General features: G+C 43.1%; 2 protein-coding genes across 7 annotated transcripts in view; one reads left to right on the top strand and one right to left on the bottom strand.

The window, feature by feature from the left end:
* The window catches only part of TBC1D1 (TBC1 domain family member 1), a 225756-nt gene that overhangs the window by 160791 nt on the left and 48223 nt on the right, over positions 1-16742 (bottom strand). The gene's annotated exons all lie outside the window — the stretch shown is intronic.
* LOC116629903 (proteasome subunit alpha type-1-like) lies at positions 3530-4905 on the top strand. The gene has a single exon (XM_032400184.1). The coding sequence runs from the start codon at positions 3649-3651 to the stop codon at positions 4438-4440; it is 792 nt and encodes a 263-aa protein (XP_032256075.1). The 5' UTR covers positions 3530-3648; the 3' UTR covers positions 4441-4905.

Below are 16742 nucleotides of genomic sequence, written 5' to 3'. Positions count from 1 at the left end.
TAATGCATAGATTATAAAACAAACCATCATCTGCCTCCTAGTCTCTGTACATAGCTAGAGGAGGTACATAACTGAAAACCAGTTCTGCTGGCTTTGACAGGAGATAGAAGGGATGAGAAGGTGTAAGAAGGAAACGGCTTCTCGGTTCCCTTTGTGTTCGAATCTCCTTTGATTTCTCAAATGCTTACAACTCGGGAGGTCTGAGACACTGCTCTCCTCACCTAGAATTTTTCAGACATGACAGAGGTTATGCCCTGGATGAAGTGAAGATAAATCAGCTTTCAGAGATCAGAAGTCATCTAAAGTGTCTGATTGATTTGCACACAGCCCTTCGGAGTCTTCTTTGTGAAGGCAGTCTGGGAGGGGCTCAGGGAGGGGCATTCAGGTGTGCCGGCTTCTACCTGCACAAGACTGGCTGATGTGATCTCAGACAGCTCGTGCTACATCACCCATTTCCACCTTGTACATTGCAGAGGTTAGACTCAAGATCTCCAAGGTCCCTTCCAAGCTTCCTTCAGGAATACTATGAAATATATGCTCAATTAAATGCCCATGATGGGTTCATGCCTGGCAGCCTTCTTAGCTCAGGGTCCAGGCAGAACTAAACTCACCTACTCACCCATCTCCAGGTCCTAATGTCACGAGGATGCCAAAGCCCTTGGAACTTTTCAAGAGACCTAGAGTTGGCTCCTTACCTCAGGGGAGAAGTTTGTAAGAATGAATGCCTACAGTCTGCTTCTCCCTCTGACCCTCCTCCCTCTCATGCTCTCTGTCTCTCACTCTCTCTCTCTCAAATAAATAAATAAAATCTTTAAAAAAAAAAAAAAAAAAAAAGAATGAATGCCTACAGCTCAATGGTAGGGGTCACCTGCCCCCTGTCGGAGGTACCCCTTCTCCACGATCAAGAGTCAGGAAGGAAGGAAATAATATCTATTGAACATTTATTGCATGCCAGGTATTTTCATATATTATCTCATTAATCCTTACAACAACCCCAAAGTCTTGTGGGCCCAATTCCTGCCCTGCAAAGCTGCGGGGTCAGGACCTCTGTCTCAGTGTGTCCCGAAGGTGGCACTCCTGCTCCAGCGGGTCTGGAGGACAGAGAATCAAGCCCAAGAGGGTTTTATTGCAAACCTTAAGATCTGATGGGAGTTTTGTCTTGTAGTTTGGATTTTTTTTTTTTTTTTGAATGGAAACGTTTATCCTCTGCCTGTCTCACCACTGTGTTTTGGAAGCACATAATTTGTTTGGTTTCACAGGTTCACAGCTTAAAGAGGAATTTGTCTCAATGTGTCTCAGGATGAATCATAGCTCCAGTCTCACCCACATCTGATTTAGATGATATTTAGATGACTTTGGACTTCAGACTTTTGAGTTGATGTTGGAATAAGTGAAGACTTTGGGGGTTTGGGAATGGAATGAATGTGTTTTGCACATGAGAAAGACATGAATTTGGGGGGCCAGGGACAAAATGCTATAGACTTCATGTTCGTATCTTCCCAAAATTCATGTTGAAACCGAATCCTCCATGTGATGGTATTTGGAGGTGGGGCCTTTGGGAAGGGATTAGGTCATAAGGGTGGAGCCCTCCTGAATGGGATTAGTATCCTTACAAAAGAGACCCCACAGAGCTCCTTGCCCCTTCCACCATGTCCTGACAGCGCACAGCGAGAAGACAAGACGGCCTTCTATGAACCAGGAAAGTGGTCCTTATCAGACACTGAATCTGCCAGCACCTTCATCTTGAACTTCTCAGCCTCCAGAACTGTGAGAAATAAATTTCTGTTGTTTATAAGCCACTCGGTCTGTGGTGTTTTTGTGACAGTAACTGAAGGAACTAAGGTAAGTAAAAATAATGGTAATAGAACATAATGTGTATTGAGGGCATACTGTCTACAAGACACCACTAAAACCAGTGAACTTTTAGAAGGTGCTCATTACAGGCCGCACATTGTTCTGAGCATTTCCAATAAGCAGGTAGGTAACCAGGGTTATCCTATTTTGGATCGGGAAACTGCAGGGGCAGAATCAGGATTCAGGTCCAAGCATTCTGGCAACTTAACCACTTTACAACACAGCCCCTAATTATCTCAAAACTCTGCTGCAAGGTATTATTTATTCTATCCAGCAGATGAAGATGCCGAGGGTCAGAAAGGTAAACTACCTGACCCCAGGTCAGGCCTGGGTAGAGCTGAGGCTCTCTCCACAATGGCAGGAAAGTAAATGGTCCCGAGTGCTATCAGTATGAACACAGAGCTTCGTGCTCTGAGATTTCAGGGATCTCTTCTGGTCAAGAGAGGTTCTGAAGACACCCACCAGCTTCCAGCCAACAGCTGGCTTTGTCAGAGAAGAAGTTCTGCCTGTTTTGTGGGGCTGGAGGCTGAGCCAATACCAGCTAGGCTATATGGAGGTGGGCTTGACATGGGAGCAGATTCTAATGAATAATCAAATGAAGGCGAGAGGAAGGAAGAAAAGAGAAGGGAAGCATGTTCTCTTTGGGTCCGAGGAAGCAGGCCTGCTCAAGGCTATAGTTGGCCAGGCCTAGGAAGAAGGAAATGGGACCTGCAGCAGGCTCTCCACTGAGGCCACATTGGGGGCTGGCCAGCCCACTCAACCTGAACCCAATTTCATCAGGGACAAAGCAGGGGCTGGGCCCCTGGGTGTGGGCAAGGTGGCAGCAGTGATCCTTCCTCCCTGTGAAGAGCTGGCTTAGCTGATGGACTAAAGGACCCTGACCTCCCAGTGCCCAGGAAATTAGCTGGATGGGGTACATCCCTTGCCAAAGCTTAATTACAACCTGATTCTTGAGGGAGATGAGTCAGTGGGTCTAAGACAAGTTTTCCTCATAAGAAGCCCATCACCCTGCTCTTCCTCTCCACCGTGACACTGTGGTGCAAGGCCTATAGGCTGGCCAAGTCAAAAATGGTGCACACAGCCTCTCTGGGGCAAGACATGTTGCTATATAGTTTCAATTCATAGTTGATATATAGTACATAGAGTTGGTGATTTCAAGTATCCAACTCTGGCCCACTGTGTGCATAGCAGGGAATGTAAACCACTGAAGCATCCGTTAATTCATTGTCACTTAATATATATCTATCACACACCAGTGCACACCAGTCCCTAGAGATGCTACAGTAAACAAGTCACCTGTCCCCAGAGGAATGTCTTAGGGTCCAGTGGGTCCAAGCTGCAAGTAAACAGGAAACTGCATGGCTGGATGAGAAGTGTTGCAAGAAGAGAAAGAGAAGGTACTATGTAAGCATACACAGAAGGTCTTGAACCCAACACAGGGATCTATAAACCCACCTGGAGGGGGTGAGGCTTAAGGATGCACACAAAGGCCAAGCAGAAATTAGCCACAAAATGGCAGAAAAGGAGTGAGATTATTCCTAAACTACAAAAGAGCAGATTCTGATACTGGAACTTTTATTACATAAAATATTCTTGTTTTCTAAGTTTTTTTTTTTAATTATAAAATATTTCAAAAAGATCAAATAGAATATTATGATAGACACTCACGTAGCTACTTCCCAGTTTTAACAGTTTTAAATATTTTGCACATCTGTGTATGTATGTATTTTTTTAAAGAAGTAAAATGGAACCCGCACCTCTGCAGGAGGCCGCAGCCAGACCCACGCCGGAACCATGTTTCGCAACCAGTATGACAATGATGTCACTGTTTGGAGCCCTCAGGGCAGGATTCATCAAATTGAGTATGCAATGGAAGCTGTCAAGCAAGGTTCAGCCACAGTTGGTCTGAAATCAAAAACCCATGCAGTGTTGGTTGCATTGAAGAGAGCACAGTCAGAGCTTGCAGCTCATCAGAAAAAAATTCTCCATGTTGACAACCATATTGGTATCTCAATTGCGGGACTTACTGCTGATGCTAGACTGTTATGTAATTTTATGCGCCAAGAGTGTTTGGATTCCAGATTTGTATTTGACAGACCTCTTCCTGTGTCTCGTCTTGTATCTCTAATTGGAAGCAAGACCCAGATACCAACACAACGATATGGCCGGAGACCATATGGTGTTGGGCTGCTTATTGCTGGTTATGATGATATGGGCCCTCACATTTTCCAAACCTGTCCATCTGTCAACTATTTTGACTGTAGAGCCATGTCCATTGGAGCCCGTTCTCAATCAGCTCGTTCTTACTTAAAGAGACATATGTCTGGGTTTATGGAGTGCAATTTGAATGAACTGGTTAAACATGGTCTGCGTGCCTTACGAGAGACGCTTCCTGCAGAACAGGACCTAACTACAAAGAATGTTTCCATTGGAATTGTTGGTAAAGACTTGGAGTTTACGATTTATGATGATGATGATGTATCTCCACTCCTGGAAGGTCTTGAAGAAAGACCACAGAGAAAGGCACAGCCTGCTCAACCTGCTGAGGAACCTGCAGAAAAGGCTGATGAACCGATGGAACATTAAGTTACAAGCCAGTCTGTATGTTTATTATCAAATCTGTAAGAATGCAGGAACATGTACTGATGACAATAATCTGTACGTAGGAATCAGTCCAGATGTGTTTTTCCCTAGCAACTTGTCTGAAACCATATAATGGTGTGCATTTTTCTTTGAGAGGGGTCTATATAATCATTTTCTAGAAAGTATAGGTATCTGTACTGATGTTTTTATATGAAGAACATAGTGTCTTTGTGGTTTTAAAGACAACTGCGAAATAAAATTGTTTCACCAGAAAAAAAAAAAAAAGAAGTAAAATGTTACTCATGGGGTTCTCCTTACATCCCCAGAAGTATCCACCATCCCATGCTGGGTCTATCTTTCCCTCTCTGTTTTTATACATTATCCAGATAAATATTAATCCACAAACAATATACACTCACATTTCAATTTTTTCCTACACAGTATCACGGTGTAAACTATATTTTTGGCAATTGCTTTTTTTTTTTTAAACACATTACCACTTTTTTTTTTTTAAGATTATTTATTTATTTATTTGACAGAGAGAGACACAGCGAGAGAGGGAACACAAGTAGGGGGAGTGGAAGAGGGAGAAGCAGGCTCCCCGCTGAGCAGGGAGCCCGATGCGGGGCTCGATCCCAGGACCCTGGGATCATGACCTGAGCCAAAGGCAGACGCTTAATGACTGAGCCACCCAGGTGCCCCTGGCAATTGCTTTTTTATACTCAACATGGTGTATTTTAACTGCTGAATAAAGTTCAATTGTAATACATTGTATTACTATTCCATAATTTAATTATCTATTCCATTTTTGATGGACATATAGAATTTTTCTTTTTTTTTTTAACCATAGCAACAACACCCTCTTACTTGCCTCTTTGTGCTCATGTCCACAATATATGCCTAGACATGGAACTGCTGGATTACAGGTATCCACCTCTACCGCACATGGCCATATTCCTCTGCAGAATCGCTGTGCTAATTTATACTCCCACCTGCATGCATGTGTTCCTGCTTCTTCACATGCTTGCCAGTCCTGATGTTATCAAGCTCTTAAATTTCAAAAATCTAATGAGTATGATATTATTTTCTTGCTTTAATCTACCCTTGCCTGGTTGCTAGTGAGTTGCCCATCTTTTCATAGGTCAAATGGCTGTTCAGGTTTCCTCCTCCATAAATTGCCTGTTCACATTGTCAGCCCATTTTTTACTGGGCCGTCTTTTTTTTTTTTAACTGATTTACAAAAATTTATTATATATTTTATTTACTTATTTATTTTAAGTAAGCTCTCTGCCCAACATGGGGCTTGAACTCACAACCGTGAGATCAAGAGTTGCATGTGCTACCTACTGAGCCAGCCAGATGCCCCTGGTTTATACTTTCTTAATGGTTTCATATCTCCTGCCCTTGGGGAAATGCAACGAGATACCTGAAATGAAGAGTTCACGTTCATTTAGTGTAGGATCTAGATACCTCTACTAAATGGTTAATTACTGTCCTGGAAATGTTAAAGACCCTCAGAGAAGCTACAAGCCCTGTGGTGACCACAGGCAGACTAAACCAAAGACCAGCTTATCACTGGACTTAGGGTGATTTGTTAAATATTTTCTTTTTTGTCCAATTTTTTGTTTAATTCATTTGATTTATTTCAGCTTAGAATTTGACTTTTTATCATTGCTTAGAACAATCCTGAAAAAGAAATCTATAAGGACATAACCACAACTATTAACATCTTCATAACCAAATCCATAGACAATTAGACTAGAAAGTTATCATCTAGCTAAACCCCTTTATTTACCAGTGATGAACCTAAAGTCTGAGAGGTTAAGTTATTCATTTATTTAGTCATTCAATAGATATTTATTGAGCTTCCACTCTAACAGATATCATTTAGATGCTTACTATGTACCAGACATTAAGCTAAGAATTTCATATAAATTTAAGCATTAGACATTTAAACATTAGACACTAAAACAAAAATTAGACACATTTGATGTCTCTAACAACAGCTTCAAGAGGTAAAATCTGAGAAGTTAAACAGCTTGCCCAAGGTTTATAAGTAGAGGAAAGCAGGATTAAGATGCAAAGATTCAAAAAACAATTAAAAAAAAAAAAGACATTAAGATTCTGACCCCAGCAAGAGGATACACCAGTGATGCTTGGCCTGAGTTCAAAACACAGCGATATGAACCTTACAGAAGAACAAGGCCCTAGCATTCACACAAAATGATGTCCTCCTTCACAGATGAGATCCTGTTCTTCCACTGAACAGGGCAATGGATGGGCATAAGAAGCTTATGCCCACACCTAATAGAAACTCATCATGGACCTGTGTGGTCCATGATCCAAGACAAAGAGTACTGATACAGAGAACCCACCAAAGGGTCAGCTCCAGGGGCAGAGTAAGTACTTGACTATCATGGTGAACAATAGTCATGGTCCGTGTCCCTCATGGGGTTCGCAGTCTAGAGGAGGAGACAGACATTAAGCGAGTAAGGAAACCGGTGGAATACATAATTACAGAGTGTACTAAGTGCTATGAAGGAACAAGGTAATGTGAGAGAGAAAGCCTTGTGTGCAAGAATGTGTAGTCATAAAGGCCCCAATTAATGCTAAAACTGAGATCTGAAGGAGGTAGATGTCACAAGTCAGGAGAAAAGCATGTGCAAAGGCTCTGTGAATGGAAGGGAAAAAATATCTGTGAATGCAACAGAGAGACTGAGGGAGAAAGTGGCTCACGATAAAGCTGGAGATTGAAGCAAGGGGCAGATTACCCAGGGCCCTGAGGCTGTGCTAAGAGTTGAACTTTATCCTCAGTGTAATTGGGGCAATATTGGAGGGTTTAAGGAAAGGAATCACATGGCTCAATCCTCTACTCTGGTCACTCTGACGACCACATGGAGAAAGGAATCCTGGGGGGGCAGGATGGGAACAAGAGACCAGTTCTCCAGTTTAGGAGGCTATTGTGATGGTGGCTTGGCTTAGGCTGGGGCTTGAGTGAAAATTAGGTAGAAGCTGATGGATTAAAGACATATTTTGGAAACAGAACCAACAGGGCTTGTGATAGAATAGAAGATATGATGGAGGACATGGTATAAGTGAGACAGAAGAATCAAGAATGACCTCTAGGTTTTAAAAAATATATGAATAAAGAACTGTCTAGAATTATTTCTCAAATGTTTCATGGTTTGTCTTGAATTCTGAATTTTGAAACTTAGCAAACCCTCTCCAGTGGCAAGGGTGAGGGGGAGAGAAGGTCACATGGTCATGACTCTTCTCTAAGGATCAGTAAGGCAGCCTGGGACTGAGACTTTGTATCTTTTCTGGAGGTCCCTTAGAGTATCCTTTGACTGGGAGAGGAATCTGGAATCCTTGACCTCTGGCTACCTCAGATGGTTCTGAAAAAGGCATCTCCAGCTGGCTTTTTATGGAATAAGACATTCAGAGTCAAGACTGTCACCCACTTGCAGTAGCACCAGCAAGCCACTAACATGTATGACAAGCACCAACTCTTGATCTAGAAAACTCACGGAATCCTGGAATTCAGCCACCGCAGAGCAACTCCTAGATTGACATGAGACATGTGTGGCTCCGTCAGAACTTTGTACGGAAACCAAGGCAGGGACATAAGCGGCTTGAAGCTGTAAGCTGTCAGTTCTGCCAATGCTTACAGCTTGAAACTGTAAGATGTTAGTTCTAAGCTGCAAAATGAGAGTTCATGAATATTATTTAACCATTCAGACATTTCTTTAGAAGTAGGGGCAGAGAGAGAGGGAGAATCTTAAGCAGAGTCCACACTCAGCGCGGAGCCCGGTGCAGGGCTCCATCTCACGACCCTGAGCTCATGACCCGAGCCAAAATCAAGAGTCAGATGCTTAACCGACTGAGCCACCCAGGTGCCCTAACCATTCAGACATTTTAAGATAATCAGTGTTAGTCCACGCTGCAAATGTGTTTCCTATTTTTTCAGCATATTCCACTTAACCCTCAATCTTCTCTGAATTATCGCCTTTTGCTTCCAGGACCTCCTCAAGGCTTTCATCTGGTTCCTGCTAGACTGGGGAGAAGACGTGGGAAGCTCTTGACCTGACCCTGGCCTCTGTTCCTTTATCCTTTGCTATTTCCTATCTCCTGTTTTCTCTATGGGAGCAAATCTTGTTCACATATTTCAAAAAGCGGGAGCCTTAGCATAGAAGGAGTGTGGAACCAGGGGACGGCAGAGGGAGGATAAGAAGGAACACAACCCACTTCATATGTAAATAGAATGTTAACTATCACAGAAATCATTGCTGTAATGACAGACTTAACATGCCTAGAGTGTGATTTTTCAGGCATTTTGAAACGATCAAAAACCATGAAATGATCAAAAACCACTTAGATCAAGTGCAGAGCAACCCAAAAAGAAACAGCAGCTGCCTCCATAGCATTTCCTAATTTATAACGTACTTTGGCAGACATGATTTCACTTCCTACTAACCTTTAGTAAAATCAAGTCCTCCACTTGTGACTAAAGCAGCTCCCCAAAGTTACCCCAAAGCAACTGCAAGATGCCAAACAGACCTCACCCTGACTTATCTCTTTTACCCGCTCTGGTCCGTTGGCAGGAGAAATGCAGCATGCCGTGGTGAGTAGAGTCACAAGGATCTGTCTGGGCTCCGCAGTCCTGCCCTGGGCAATGTGAGTATGAATGATGCTGGCCGCGGCCACAGGATACAGGAGCGTTGTAACAACTGCAGACATTCGCCAACCCTACTCCAACCTAGTCCAGCATCTTGATGCACGGCAGTAAAGGGCCACTTCTGTTTCTAAGTTGAAGGCAGTTTTACTGAGAGTCCTTTCAGCACCAAGATAAATATACTTGTTCTCCAATTCATTCCAGGACTCTTTTTTTTTTTTTAAAGATTTTATTTATCTGACACAGAGAGAGATTGAGCATAAGCAGGGGGAGCAGCGGGCAGAAGAGGGAGAAGCAGGCTCCCTGCCGAGCAGAGAGCCCTACTCCGGGCTTGATCCCAGGACCCTGGGATCATGACCCGAGTCAAAGGCAGATGCTTACCCAATTGAGCCACCCAGGTGTCCCCATTCCAGGACTCTTTAACCCATGGCCAAGTGTGTGTCTGCATTTGAGTTCATATTCAGAAGAAAAAATTCTATTTGCAAAAGGCCCACCTCAAAGACAGGCATTCACAGGTATTATCAGAACTCTTACTCCTAACCTGAGACCGCTAGCCAGTAAGTGACCGAGCCAGGATTTGGATCTGGTGTATCATGTGATTAACTGCTACACCGAGCCTGTGAACTCAGTTACCATTAGGGGTCAGGCAGACAATCCAAATGTGTGAAATGCTGGGTGGAAGGCACTAGAGAGTAGGAAGACTGGTGAAATAGACTCTGCATGCCAAGCTGCAGGCACTCAATGAACTGCTTTTCTTCTTCAAAAACAAATCTGTAGCAACCTGTCAGCAACCTTGCCCCATTATACCATTAGTGCAAACTATTGCTAATTGCCATCTTTCAAAGCATTTTGACACATTCATCCTTTATTTATTTATTTTTTAAGATTTTATTTATTTATTTGAGCGAGAGGGAAAGAGTGCACAAGCAGAGGGAAGAGGCAGAGGGAGAGGGAGAAGCAGACTCCCCGCTGAGCAGGGAGCCCGATGTGGGGCTCGATCCCAGGACCCTGAGATCATGACCTGAGCTGAAGGCAGACGCTTAATGACTGAGCCACCCAGGCGCCCAGACACATTCATCTTTTAAATAAATAGTCTTAAAATGGTACTCTGAATCTGGGCAGAAATAAGGTAAAAGATGTAGTTGAAGTGGGCTAAAGAAGGGACAAACAAACACTAGTGGGGTGTAGAGGTGTGAAAGCAAATCCAATCCAGGAAAGCCTTCTGGAGGAAGTGGCATTTGAGCTGAGAGAGATGGAATGCTTCTTGTAGATTATGGAAGAGAAGAACCTCTCTGGGTAAAAGAAATAGGAATGAGCAAAAAAGGGGAAAGCTTAGCTATTTCAGGAGAGTAAACAGGGTGCCTGGCTGGCTCAGTCGGTGGAGCATGTGACTCTTGATCTTGGGATTGTAGGTTCAAGCAACATATTGGGTGTAGAGATTACTTAAAAATAAAATCTTTAAAAAAATAAATTAAATTAAATCTTTAAAAAAAAAGGAGAGTAAACAGTCTCATTTTGTTGGAGAATAGGGTACAAAATCATGGAGTTAGAAAAGTATGAAAAATCATCATGGTCAAGGCACTTGACTGTCGAGCTAAGGAGTTTGGCATTTATGGGTTGGGCTTGGAAGGTAGACAGGTCAGAGAATGGGTTTTCTAGGAGACAAATCTGCTATGTTGATCTTACAGACTTTTTTTTCTTAAGTAATAAGCTCTATGCCTAATGGGGCTTGAACTCATGACCCCAAGATCAAGAGTCAAATGCTCCTCTGACTGAGCCAGCCAGCCGCCCCATGATCTTATAGACTCTTTCTTAAGCATACATTTTTCCTAGACAACTTCAATCTGAAAAATATGTCATTATTCTTAGCATATGTTTTTAAAAGTAAACTTGGTCACCATAAATGTATATGAGAAAAGGGGCACAAAACTAGCAAATCCAGCAAATGCGGCCATCTGTTTCCACAGCTCTGAGTACAGATCAGCAAAAATAGCATTTTTAAAACCACAGAACTAAAGCTGAAATCACTGCCAGTGTAGGATTCCACAAGTGACTACTTATAATTTTTTTGTCTGGCGTCTTCAATAAAACATATCATCTACAGGACATCATGGAAAAGTATCATCTGTTGCATAAGAAATGCAAGAAATAAAAAAGGAGGGAGGGAGGAAGAGAGGATATGTAGCTTGCCGGAAATGTAAATCAAATGTCAGAAGTGACCTTTTTAAAAGTAATGACGAAGGAAAAGAAAAATATCAATCTGTTCTGAACTTTTACGAAAAAGCAGTAAAGGGTAAAAAAAAAAATTGAAATTTGGAGTCAGAGAGGCTATGTTGGGATCTCAACTCTCTCCTTTTAGTCTATATTCTTGTGATGAGCTAAATTTCCTCATCTCTAAAAGGATAATATTACTTATTCATTTAACGGTGATAAGACGGTGAGGGATAAAAGCATTGTGTCATATCACGTATCACATATATTCGTGTCTTTTCTTCCTGTGGAAAGGAAGGGATGTGCCTGCCATCTTGAGTTTGTGGCCATGGATAGTTCACAAACCCATCTGCTGCTTATGTTCTCCCAAAACATGAAGGGAGTCTAAATGCTGACACAGTCAGCGGGAGGCTTCATGAAAGCGGGGGGGGGGGGGGGGGGGTCAGTGAGAGGGAGGGGCATCAGCACAGATAACCCCAGAGACCAGATAACAATCATCACGTTCCACCATGGCATGAATCAAGTGACTGCTCTGGGGGGGCTTATTACTGTACTCCCCTCTCCTTTAGATTCTTATTAAAATCAGTGCACACCCTTGAGCATACCATATGAGGTCTAGCAGGGAAGATACAGAATGGAGGTCCAGGAAAAAGCCATTCGGAGATTTTAAATGTATTAAAGCAAAGCACAATGAGGCTAATCTACTGGAAATTCAATCTTTTGTCCACTAATATTTACTAAGCACCTATCTGGGGCCAGATACTAGGTAGACTGTGGGGATAGGTCTGCTAACAAAATGAACACAAATACCTGCCCTCACGAAACTTACATCCTAGTGGAGAGAGAGAGAGACAGACAACACACAAAATAAAAATCTTTACGCCATAGTATGTTAGAAGTTAATCAGAAGCAGACTGTCTAGATTACAATCTATATATATAAATGGAAAAATGGAAGGTGTACACTTTGAGATAAAGTATGATTAACAGTGGTTATTCTTGGAGCACAGGCCACTCATGATAAATAAAGGGCAAGGATTTTTGTGGAAAAGAGTAAAATGGAGGGGCGCCTGGGTGGCTCGTTCAAGTGTCTGCCTTTGGCTCAGGTCATGATCCCAGGGTCCTGGGATCGAGCCCCACATCGGGCTCCCTGCTCTGTGGGAAGCTTGTTTCTCCCTCTCCCACTCCCCCTGCTTGTGTTCCCTCTCTCGCTGCTTCTCTCTGTCAAATAAATAGATGGAATCTTTAAAAAAAAAAAAAGAGTAAAATGGAAACCGCACAAGAAGACATGAGAATAGCATGATTATGAGAGAGGAAAAGAGAGACATATACATGTATAGGAATCTCTAAGTATGTCTGTATTACCTTAGGAAAGAAATTGGGAGAGGCATGTTTCAGAAACAAGATGGAGACAGAGATTCCTTTCTTACTTGTTACAGTCTCTCTCTTCTTTTAAGACTTTTATTTATTTATTTGAGAGAGAGAGAGTGAGAGCACAAGGCGGGGGCAGACGCAGAGGGAGAAGCAGACTCCCCGCTGAGCAGGGAGCCTGACGTGGGGCTCGATCATGACCTGAGCCGAAGGCAGACGTTTAACCTACTGAGCCACCCCGGCGCCCCTACTTGTTACAGTCTCTTAAATTTATCAGATTATAAATAGCTTTTAACTTGCAGGGATGAAAGAGTTCTATATGTACTGATAGAGAAATCAGTTTGTGATGCAGAAAGTGGAAAGTGCAGGCTACAGAGCTTTGTATCCTGTGAGCATGTATGTTACCTACATAGAATTTTTTTTTTTTAACGGCATCTAGTGTTAGACAGCTGAGTAAGTTAGCCCACAAACGTCTTACGAGTCCTCTCCCTTCCTCACCACTCACATGCAGCATCACCAGGTAATGACTTATGTCTCAAAGCAGCCTTCCAAATGCATCCTCTTCTCTCCAGTCCACCTGCCACTGTCCTGGGTAAACCTAGTCATCTCTCCCCTGAACGACCACATACATCTCCTTACTGATCCCGGCCCATCCTCCACAGAACTAGATTTACTCCTCAAAACACAGATCTGATTATATCACTGCCTTGATTCTCTCATGACAACTAGATCAAGTCCAGTCTTGGCACGGCTCCCAAGACTCTTCGACGTCTGGCCTCACCTACCTGGGGTAGATAATGATTCCTGACTAAGACGATTCCCCCACTCCTCTTTACTAACAGAACCCTAATTTTGTACAATTAATGAACAGAGACCCCTGATCTCAGGCTTTAGTCCCAAGGATGCTCATGAGTTGGCATATAGTATGCAATCCTTTATTTTGAATTATTATGATTTTTTTTACTAAATGAATGAACGGTATAAATTAGTCATGTTTATACTATTCCTCTTCCCAAGTGATTAGTCTACAAATCAACATGTGACCCAGCTTGGCTAACAGTCATATTAGAAGAAGCAAGCCTCATCCTTTCTGCTTGGAACTCACTTGTACAAGGAGCGACAGCAGCCATCTTGGGACCAGGAGGTCACAATCAACATAGGGTATCATGAGATGACAGCCTGGATTACTGGTGATATCGATCCAGCCACTCTGGAACGTCTTTTTTTTTTTTTTTTTTTTAAGATTTTATTTATTTATTTGACAGAGAGAGACACAGAGAGAAAGGGAACACAAGCAGAGGGAGCGGGAGAGGGAGAAGCAGGCTTCCCGCGGAGCAGGGAGCCCGACGCGGGGCTCGATCCCAGGACCCTGGGATCATGACCTGAGCCGAAGACAGACGCTTAACCGACTGAGCCACCGAGGCGTCCCACATCCAAACTACTCAATATACACAGTTTCCCAGACTTGACTCATGCTCACCCCTCCCTTGAAGGAGCTTCCGTAGATTTTACCAGGATTCTCTATACATCAGCCTTGGTCACTTTTCTCAGCCGTTTTAACTTATTTGCACTTACTTGCCACTATGTTTCTCTACAGTCTTTTATCCAAGTCATTATTAAGCAACGAAAGGACATGTTTAATAGGTAAAATGATTTGGAAAGATCTCAAACTTAATGGCAAAGTAGTAGATTTGATATATCATATTATATAACTGGTATGTTCTGCTTCAGTAACGTGAGAATTTAAAACTACCTAAGCGGGGCACCTGGGTGGCTCAGTCGGGTAAGTGTCTGCCTTCCGCTCAGGTCACGGTCCCGGGGTCCTGGGATGGAACCCGCATCGGGCTCCTGGCTCAGCAGGGAGCCTGCTTCTGCCTCTCCCCCTGCTCATGCTCTCTCTCTCTGTATCTCTCTGTCTCAAATGATAAATAAAATCTTAAAAAAAAAAAAAAATCACGTAAGCAGTGTTCTATTGCCGGTAATGACAGGCACACACCTTGATTAAGCCTTAATTGCACATAGCATTCTGACACTTTTTTTAAAAGTCTGATATTAATATGTATTAGCTTAAAAACATACTCCGAAGAATTCTTCATGATCACTCCCAGATTAAAAGCACTATCCCTCTCTTATCTAAGGAATTCCTATCTGACTCTATTTCATTAATTAACAACATGCTTTTCATACCACACTATATTCCCGTGTATCTTTTTTAATATTATTCCAAAATTTAGCATTCATACTTTTCATCCTAAACTTGCCAGGAAAGGCATCAAATCACCTGATTTGAATGCAAAATGTGCCTGATTGCCAGGGTGGGAGAGGCATGGGGACATGTGTGGGTAAAAGCCCCTGGGGCTGTCAGGCGCCTCACACCAATCAGCACAAAGGGATGACTGCACATCCTCAATCAAATGAGTGGATCTGCTTTGATTGCCCCTGTTAAATTAGCACAGTTTTTCTGCAGCCCGGATCAACTCAAAACCATCACCTTATCTGTGCACACCACAAGGACATGAGAGATGACGGAAAAACCAGGACTCCAGATATGGAGGTTTTAATTCACATTCTTCCAATGACTGCCCAAGAATATCGGCCAAATCACGAGGACTTTAAATCATACACTGTAAAAGTTAAAAATCTAAAAACTACTCTGTGCCCTCATCCACTGATTGAGTGAAGACCACAACCCAATCTCAAAGAACAGTGTGTGAAGATGCAGGATAAGCCATCTCGAGGCCACTGGTGTGCACGGGAGGCCCTTGGGCTCTGTGGTCTCCACTTTGCCAGCACCGGTAGCTCGGGGCTGCTCTCTAGGTGGGTCTGCCCCACTTTCGCATTCATCTCCTTGCAAAGTCTCCCATGGTAATCGTGAGTTACTACAATCAAGGGAAAGGCTTCTTTATAGCCTGAGGACTCGTAGGCATTAATTTGTAGATTGGTTCCACACTCACAGAGCAGGGGCCATGGGAAAAACCCATGTCCATTATCAACCGAACTTCAGGATAATTTTCTAAAACCTAAACCTCTTAACGACTTCCTCCTCACAGCAAAGACTGGGACCCCTTTCTAGATCATCAGTGTTTTAGTCTCCTGGACAAATACTATCACCACTTCATAGATTCTAAGTGTTTTACTGAACAGATATTCGGATAAAAACTCTTTGTGCTTTGTGTTGTTTAAACACTGAAAGGCAACAGATTTTCAAATAAGCACGGTCCAAACTGGGTTAAAAATGCATACTATCGGTCAGTCATTTCTATTTCTCACTTATAATAAATAACAAAATTCCGTCAATTCAGTACAAAGCTTTCCTGCAAAGAGACCATCAAAGCACTTCTCCATGAGTCAAAAAAAGAAAACTTTATCAACTGTGCAAAAGTCACTATGCTTTATGATGTCTAAATCCACTATATTAGGCCCTCTACCCAAAGATTAACATAAAATCTTCTTAACAATACTTTGTGGCAGGTTCTGTGATGATACCCACCTTACAGATGAAGGAACTGAGGCACAAAGGGGTGACGTCATTCACCCAGGGCCATTCAGGAGCAGAAGAGCAGCTCAGACTCACTGCAGAGCCTGTGACCTCTTCCCATGGTTAGCCTGTCGTACGTAAGATTGTATTGAATAGCATCGTCCTGGCTTCTCAATTCGGTTCCCCACAAAAACGGGCCCCGAGGAAAGGAATTGGGGGCAGGCTAGAAACCCCCGTAAGCTCAAGTGACAACACAGGAAAGAAAGAAAAGCCCCAGACTGTGTGGTCATGAACGGGTTACCTCTGGGGGCCACTGGGGTTCAACTCCACTGGGGAATCAGAGGAATCCCGGAGAACAGGGGTGAGCACACTGCAGCCACCAGGTCAAAGCCGACCCACTACCTCTTCCTGTAAAGAAAGTCGAACTTTCTGGCACCTAGCCCAGCTCATTCCCTTCACAGGGTCTGAGGCTGCTCTCCTGCAGAAGGGGCAGATTCGAATAGCAGCAACAGAGATCGTGGGGCCTGGAAGGTCGAAAACATTTACTATCTGGCCCTTAAGAGAAGGAGTTTGC

Source organism: Phoca vitulina, unplaced genomic scaffold (genome assembly GCF_004348235.1).
Source record: "Phoca vitulina isolate PV1807 unplaced genomic scaffold, GSC_HSeal_1.0 scaffold3, whole genome shotgun sequence".
NCBI lineage: Eukaryota > Metazoa > Chordata > Mammalia > Carnivora > Phocidae > Phoca > Phoca vitulina.
This window is presented reverse-complemented; position numbering and strand designations above follow the sequence as displayed.

Excerpts from the sequence above, each read along its gene's own strand:
- LOC116629903 (XM_032400184.1), top strand. The coding sequence starts at position 3,649 with ATGTTTCGCAACCAGTATGACAATGATGTCACTGTTTGGAGCCCTCAG.